General features: G+C 43.9%; 1 protein-coding gene across 3 annotated transcripts in view; it reads right to left on the bottom strand.

Moving 5' to 3' along the window:
* Positions 1-521: 521 nt before the first annotated feature.
* ZNF202 (zinc finger protein 202) overlaps positions 522-8,375 on the bottom strand; it is a 22,292-nt gene continuing 14,438 nt past the window's right edge. For all 3 annotated transcript variants that reach the window (XM_004713918.3, XM_045295128.1, XM_045295127.1), the window contains exons 2-7: positions 6,992-7,485; positions 6,117-6,327; positions 5,722-5,798; positions 4,650-4,779; positions 4,007-4,126; positions 522-3,501 (exon numbers count right to left, since the gene is read on the bottom strand). In XM_004713918.3, coding sequence (XP_004713975.1) covers positions 2,510-3,501; positions 4,007-4,126; positions 4,650-4,779; positions 5,722-5,798; positions 6,117-6,327; positions 6,992-7,393 — 1,932 coding nt within the window. In that variant the 5' untranslated portion in view covers positions 7,394-7,485 and the 3' untranslated portion in view covers positions 522-2,509. The remainder of the gene's footprint in view (positions 3,502-4,006; positions 4,127-4,649; positions 4,780-5,721; positions 5,799-6,116; positions 6,328-6,991; positions 7,486-8,375) is intronic.

The raw sequence follows: 8,375 nt of genomic DNA, 5'->3' as shown, positions 1-8,375 counted from the left end.
TTGCAGACTTTCCAGGAGTAGGCCATTAAGCTTTCTTCTGAAGTGCCTCTAGGTAGACTTGAACCTCCAACCTTTCTAGCTAGCAGCACATTACCCATCTGTATCACCCAGGGACTCATGGACTACTTGCTCCAAACACCTTAAAAAAAAAATCGCTTCCATTCCTGAAACTTTTAGTACTCATATAGAATGGTATTCAAAGATGTTTTTAAGATTGTTAGCAAGTGAATAGGGCATCCTAGTTGTGCATCGGGCTGCTAACATTAAGCAGTGTGAAACCACCAGCTGCTCCATGTGAGCATATTTAGTCTCAGAAACCCACAGGGGCAATTCTAGTCTGTCCTTTAGGGTCCCTGTGAGTTAGAAACTAAACGGCAGTGAGTGTGCTCCAGCCTCACCTCCTCATGGTCAATCCACATCTGTTTTTATGCCTGAAAACTGTGATGCTATTTGTATTCACTTTGAGGGATAGCACATCCCTCCAGAAACCGCAAGACATAGTAATTTACGAGGCCAATGACTTAGTGTCAACATAAGATTTTTACTTACTGCAATAATGCAGGTTCAGAGGAAACAGTTCGTTCTGCAAATCTGTAGTATTTTATCAACTTCCATAAATGGTAAGCATGAACTAGAAGATATGAGCTCTCGCATACTGTCCTTCGAGACTGTGACATTTCACCCAGGACAAATTGCGCTCTGCCCTAGACTCATGGCTGAAAAATACCTGCACATTATCATAATCTCTTCTGCAAACGGTAGGCTGAAATCTTACCCGAGGTTGCATGCATTTATTCTAAGTTGGCTCTGCTAGCAATCCTAGACTTTTTCTATCCATATGTCAGACCACTCTGTTCACCCAGGTCAAATGAGTATACGTGATCAGAAGTAGAAGAAACCCATGAACTTTGGAAGTGAATGGGTAAAACGGAGTCCCAGAAACATGGGCTATTTGGCTGTTACTTTTATTTAAGATGTGTAGATTTCTAGGAAAATGGCTGATCGGTATTAAAACCAGTCCCATCAGAATACTGTTACTGATCAAAATGAGAATTTCCATGTTGGTCTATAGGGCTGGCTCTTGTTAATCGACCCATATCCCTCTTGGGTACACATGCACAGTATGCATTACATAGATTACCAACCAGGCACAGAAGGTCTCCCCTTTTATGCTTCAATCCCATATCCTGCACTCCATTTATGGAGTAGAATATCTTCATTCCTTCCAACGCCCCCCAATGAACAGGTGATGTTCATGAGAATTATTCAACTTCACCTCTATGGTAACCTCTATCAGACAACAGAGATTCTTGGGTCACAGTGAGATACTATTATTTAGTTCTAAGTTACATGAAAATGAAATCACTTAAATGAAAACACACAAATACATGTAAGCCATTGACTCCTGGTATACTGTGAGGTTCCAGGAATTGAGGTTCAGAATGTTCCCTGGAACCAAAGAACGGAGGTAAGGACTGGATGTCAAGAAGATTCTCAACAGCTGTGGCCAATGGCAACAGCCGTCTACATTTTCACAGGGTTATCTCCTATCTGCTCTGGTTTCTGGCACATCCAGTAGGTGATACAAGCAATCACGAGCCCGGTGCCTCTGTAGGCTAACACTATCTCCAAACTCATACAAAACCCATGGGAAGGAAAAGGTAAGGTGAGTGGGCTTGTGCATGTGTGTAGATATATTTGCCTTCCTGATGGTTTAATTACACTTTACTTACACCCTCAGAGCCTGAATGCTACATCTTCCTTGTACAAGTGCCAGGGACAAAACCAAACCACTGGTAGAATATTAAGTAGGCTAAAAGCATGAAAACAATCTACCAGGGGAAGAAAAAAGCCCACAAGGAAACAAAGGAGCTGCTGAGGTCTTCCTTTTTGGTAGTGGCTGCACAGGCACCATTTTTGACAGCGGGGGTGAAAATAGCCTGAAAACGTCCATAAGCAGCAGCCTAGAGATTTTTACCCATCATACTTTTTTTTCTTCTGTTTCCCACAGCAACAAAGGAAAGTGCATGGTGAGCAAGTGAATCAAACATGGAGGGATTTGTAGAGTTAACAAAGTCATCAGGACCCAGATCTGAGTTCAGTGTGCTTTAACAGGTGACCCCAAGAACAGACATCTTAACAAAGTCCCTTATCACACCTAAGGGGTTGCTTTTGGCCACTTTAAACTTGAAGTTGTCAAGTAGTCTTTAGGGTATGTAACAGCCTATTTTTTGGAAGAGTAATGACAATCTCTTAAGTCTAATTTTCTTACTCTGTGCCCAGAAGGGAGACACAGGAACACTTCAGTTAAGGAGAAGCCTCCGTTCAGATTGTATCTGGGACAAATTATATCCTCAAAGTGCTGAAGAGGTTGAGAAACTTTGCCTGGGGGTTTTATTTAGCTTGGCAAGAGACTCCCTAGAAAAGATCTTCCAGGCTAACAAGGCGGCTTCTCCTAGCCCACTCTTACAGGTAAACAAACTGTAGGTCTCCTCATATGAGGATCTAGTTAGGGAGTCTTTTCTGAGTGGGTTCTTTGATGCCTGATTAAGTGATAACCTCTGCTGAAGTGTTTGCCACAGGTAGGGCACATGAATGGCTTTTCACCAGTGTGTGTTCTCTGGTGTCTGACCAGGTGGTCCCTCCGACTGAAGCTTTTCCCACATTCACCACACCGACAAGACCTCACTGATGCATGCCCTTTTAGATGCTTGGCAAATGTTGCATTGTGGTTGAAGCATTGTCCACACTCACTACAAAGAAATAGTTCCTCAGGAGCATGTGTTTTCCGGTGTGCCAGGTACTGCCTGTGATCATGGAAATCCTCTCCACATTCTGCACATAAGTAGGGTTTGTCTCCCAAGTGGACCCTTTGGTGTGTTGTTAGCACAGATTTCTGACTGAAGCTTTTGCCACAAATTGTACAGAAGAATGGTTTTTCTCCTGTATGTGTCCTCTGATGTCTGACAAGGTCTGAAGTCCAGCGGAAGTACTTCCCACAATCATCACATCGATGGGGTTTCTCAATAGATGGAGTTTTTTCAACCTGGATCACAGAGGAGGTCTCATTCACATTTTTCCGGTTTAGGGGGAGTTTATAAGACACGCCAATCTTGTGAATCTTTTGGTGCCTGGCAAGATGTGAGCTCCGTGTGTAACTTTTCCCACACTCCATACATTTGTAGGGTTTCTCTCCTGTGTGAGTTCTCAGGTGTCTAACCAGGTGCGAGTTACAAGTGAAGCTTTTCCCACATACAGTACAGTGATGATGTCTCCCTAATAAGGGGTGGAGAGGTATGGTTTCCTGAAGATTTGTCAAACTATTAACTTGAGAAATATTTGTATCAAATCTTCTCTCATTAAGTCTACCTGAATTATCTTCAAAGACTATTTCCCAATCAGGAGTCTGGTGAATTTCTGGATCTCCCAAAACAGACCTTTGAAAGTCCTCCAAACTTCGATCTTCTTGCTCAAGATACTCATCATCTTCACTCTGCTCTCCTGTGGAAGGAAGAGGGAACATGAAATAGGTAGTACCGGTGCCTTGCACACAATGGAGGAATGCTTTAAAAGTGCATGACAGGGCGAAACACTAGTACACAGAAACCTTATTTCATAACTGAAGAGGTTGGGGGAGAAAGAAAGACTCAACGGAAAGCTTGCCAGATGCTTTCTTACACATTATCTTATGCTGTCAGCAAGGCTGGGTACGGAGTCCTACTCTTTTTGCACAAACGAGGTGATCGAAGATCATTGAATTAAGTGAATTATTTAGTAAAATGGCAGAACTGCAATTCTTGATGTTTGTATTTCCCACCCACCATTTCACAGTCCATGTCTCTCAAATGATGGAGGGGTGAAGAAGAGGGAAAAAGAAGAATTTGGTTTTCAGGGGAAGACAGCCTAATGGCCAACACGGCAGAAGAACCAATGAGCGGGGGGCCTGCAAGGAGAGCACTGACTAGAACAACGGCCCGCTCTGTGAGATGCCTTTGCCGTTCCTCACCTGTGTAGGTAAAACTCAGGATCTCAGTCTCTTGAGGTTCTTGAGGCTCTTGAATATCTTGGACCCAAAACTCTTCCTCTCTAACCTGGGAGATTTCATTTAGCCTGGGGATTGGAAATGCTGCTCAAGAGAGGGAAAACAGGACATCAAGACTGGTTCAACAGGTCCCTATGTTTGCAGCAGATCCTTTCTGGTTTTGTTAAGAGTAAATATACAGTCAGGTCAGTGAATCACATTTTCAGTCCCTTTAGGCTGAGCATCTCTAGCCAAGTATTACCTATCTTCCGCTTTTTAAAATATATTTTCACCCACAACTCGATAATTGTTACACTGTTACCCGCTTTCTCCCTTATTTAAGTAAGCACAGTACCTCTAACTTCAGCCTTGCTTGTTTATCTCAAACATTTGTTAACTAAAGCGATAGCTATAAAAAGGTAGCTTTACTTGATTACATGTGCCCAACCATTTTCTCTCCCTTTCAGCTTGGAAGTGTACCGCCCCCTCTTCTGCAGCTACTCTCACTATCACTGGGCTAAGCATAAAGAAGTTCAGGGCGTACATTCTAAAGTCCAATGGCCCTCAGCATCTCTAATGGGGAAAAGACCTGCACTCAAAACACTCCAGAAACACCCAAAATCCTTACACAGAGAAACTACAATTCCACAGTCTTCTTCCAAGACATATTCTCCATAGAATTCTTTCTGTGTTGGGTCTACATCATTCCACTGGTCCTGGGAGAAGCATACAGCCACGTCTTTGAACGTTACCAGTCCCTGAAACAACACAAGGCTTCACTCAAAATTCTGATGCTTCCTTTAACCTCAATTATTTTGTTCCTGAAGTAGGGGTCATAAGTAGAGGAAGAACACGCCCAGAAAACTAAAGTTCTCAGACAGGCTATGTAGCTCTCTTTCAGAAAATGTGTTGCATCCTCTGATGCTGTTGACAGCTTTTACTGCACTGGTCCTACTCTTGCTGCCTGTAACCCCCTTGCTTTCTGCAACTCAATAATTATTACATGTTAAGTGTTACCCTTCTCTCCCATATTTAAGCACAGTATCTCTAATGAGAATCGGTCTATGTTCTTCTTCTTGGGGGTATTGTTCAAAATACAATAGCCTTAAAAGGCATCAACAATTCCTTATTTGATGCTTTCATGACAGCTACATTTCTTTGAAATTCAGCATTTCCAGGAAGCTTTCCTTAATTGACACTATCTAATCATTCTTACCATTTATAGGCTACGTGGCAAAAACATGAAATTCTTTTCTTCAACTGGACGATTAGTCTCTGAATAGGAACTATTTCTTTCTATCCAGCCACAGAGCTTAATGTCAGGGCTATTCACAGAACATCAGAGCTGACTAACTGTAGACCACTGGAGAGACAGAAAATAACCACACAATTTTTACAGAAGAGTGTATCATTCTTATAAATGACCATCAAACTTACTCATTAAAAACAATGAGTTAGTCCCTAACAAAAAAACATTTTGTTAGTTCCTCAGGTCAGTGGCAAATCCAGTCTTTAGAGGCTACAGAGTCAATGTATCTCAATGATGAACTTCCTCCTCTTTCCAGGCACCTGCCAAACTGAGAACCCAAACTAATATGAGGATGCAAATGTGCATTCTAACTCTTCTAGCATACGGGTGACTTATGCTTCATGGTGCTTCACGTACCTTCTCAGTGGGCTACAGAGACACTTGGACACACCTGTGATAAAGCGGTGAGGAGGGAGTCTCCAGTGTTCCTCTCTTCAGGCGGGTCTGGGTCCTGGCGCACTGGAGCACCTAAGAAGAACCATTATGGAGATCAGCACCCTTTAGCGGGAAGGTGGTATGAACTTCTACTGAGGGATGCAAAAACCTCGTCTAAGGGTAGCGCAAGTCATCTTAAGCACCATCACCTGTAACAATAGCAAGCCACGAGGCGAAGCAAAAATATCACTGCTTAAACTTGGCCTTGTTTATGAGAGGCTTTAATTGGTACTGTCTCTCCTCATAGCACCTTGGATTCTGAGATTTATTATTATTATAATCTACCCAACCTCCTCTGGCATAGAGCTCTTTACCTTCCCCTGCCCCAGTCCTTTGGCTGAGGTTTCCCACCTCTCTCCTGTAGGGGCTGGAACTCCTCTTCAGGACAGGGGCTCTGTTCTTCTGGTGCCCCCAGATCTGGAATCTGTGTGGTCTCCTCATGGACTTCCAAGGGGGTTGAGGTCTGTACAGGGTCTTGCACCTCATTTGGTGACTCAAGCTCGGCCCCAAGATGTACCAACTCCTCTGACAGGACTTCCTGGTCGTGAACATGGATGGTCACCTGGGAATGTCAATATCCAATCACCATGGAGTCTTGGGGAAGGCCCTGGCTGTCAACAGGGCATATGGCGGAGGAGCTGCCAATAGGAAAACTCCTGAAAGCACCCAGATGATGATCTCTAGTTCCAGTGAGCAGGCAAAGAGCTGAAGTCTGTCTTCCCTAGGACAAGCTAGGGGCATGCAGATGGGGACAGAGCATTACTTTCTCCCTTCCTGCAACCCTTCGCCTTAGTAAACCAGTGGTCTGAGTATCAACTCTCCCATTTCCACCTCTAACTCTTCTTGTTTGCTTCCAAAGCTTCCTATCATGGAAAAAGAATCTGCACCTGAAGGTCCAAGAAAATCTCGGAGAAATCCCCTAATTCTCTCCCTAGCAACCTGGTCTAAATATCCAAAGATGGGAAAACCAAAGCCACGACCCTTACATGGCTGACGCCTTTCAGATGGGCTCCAGGAAAGGTGTTTCAAAACCTAGAAAGTCTCACTTCTCTCTTTCACACACACGCATACACCCTTGTCCCATGGGATGCATAGATCTAAGTACAACCCAAAGGCAGAGTCAATTAAATGGAAAGGGTAACTTATAAGGACCTCATAACTCTTATACCCCAATCTAGCAATTCAGCCCCCGCCACATCACACAGATCAGGACTCCTCCTCCTCACCCACCGCCTTGGTCTCCTGGGCTGTTTCTGCAAACCCTCCACCAACGTCACCGCCTCCTCTCCGCTTTCTGGTCGCTGGCCCCGAACCCAGCTTTGCAATTCTCCAGGCAGGACAGTGAGGAATTGTTCCAGCACAAGCAGCTCAAGGATCTGTTCCTTTGTCCGTCTCTCTGGCCTCAGCCACTGATGACAAAGTTCCCGGAGTCGAATGAGAGCGTCACGAGGGCTTGCTGCTTCCTGGTAGCGAAATCGTCGGAAGTTCTGGTGTGAGGTCTCAAATACAGGATCATTCCCCTCTAAGACAGACTCTGGCCTACAGGTGAAATCATCTTCCAGTTTCACCATCAGAATCCCCTCTTCTTCCCAAAGGTCCTGGTCTTCTGGTTCTAAGATTGTAGCCATTTCCTGGCTCTCAACTGATTTCACACCATCTAGAGCTCTGGTCACACCCCTGGTCTCTGGCTGGGCACTTCAAGGAGATTGTCCAAAAGGACCTGGAGTAGAGTGAAAAAGACACCAGTGTTAGCATGCAATTTTATACAGAGACAGGGTTATGAGTTCAATTATATTCTGTCTACCTATATACTTCCTCTATTAAATCTGTTTTCTCCCATCCATTTGTTGTAAAAAAGATCAGATTGGGACTGGGATTCCTGAAGGCATACTGCCCCCTTCCCTGGGTGAGGCAGACTCCCTTATGAAATCTAGGCAACTAGAAGGGAAACAGCTAGGAGAAAACACTCATCATGAATGGCTAAAAAATGTGATCCTGACCATGGTCTATTTATAGACATGCATGCATACACATTTACAAATATTAGCTGAGAAAAAACAGACCAAGAGGGTTGTGAAAGACACAAGACATAGTACCTGCTGACCTGAATCACAGCATCATTGTGAAATGGGAACTCTGAGATCCAAGAGAGAGGTTACATGAGATAATAACAAAAACCAGCCACTTACGGTGTCTGGCATGTCGGCATCCAATAAAGGATCTTTCCTTTCACGAAGATATCTTTAATCGGATGTTCCAAAAACCCTTAAACCCAAAGGTTCAAATGTAAACTCGCAAACCTACCCCCAACTCCACGTGGAACCCTGTTTTGCCTGGTATTATCACTAAAGTAAATACCCTTTGTAATCCTTGGGTTGAATGCTGATTGTTCTGCATTTCTTGCAGCTCATTAAGGCAATTTACCTAAGTCTCTGGATGAGTTTCCTAGTCTTCCTTCTCATAGACTGCTTTAGCTTCAGCCTTATTATCTCTTTCCTGGATTCTTGCCATAGCTTCCTAACGCATCCTGACAGTACTTACCCTGTTTCCCGAAAGTAAGACATCCCCCGAAAATAAGAACTACTTACAGTTTTGCCTCTCGCTGAAATA

This window comes from Echinops telfairi, unplaced genomic scaffold (genome assembly GCF_000313985.2).
Source record: "Echinops telfairi isolate 266 unplaced genomic scaffold, ASM31398v2 ScPeMD7_5167;HRSCAF=5991, whole genome shotgun sequence".
NCBI lineage: Eukaryota > Metazoa > Chordata > Mammalia > Afrosoricida > Tenrecidae > Echinops > Echinops telfairi.
Note: the sequence above shows the minus strand (reverse complement) of the source record. Positions and strands in the feature narration are given on the sequence as shown.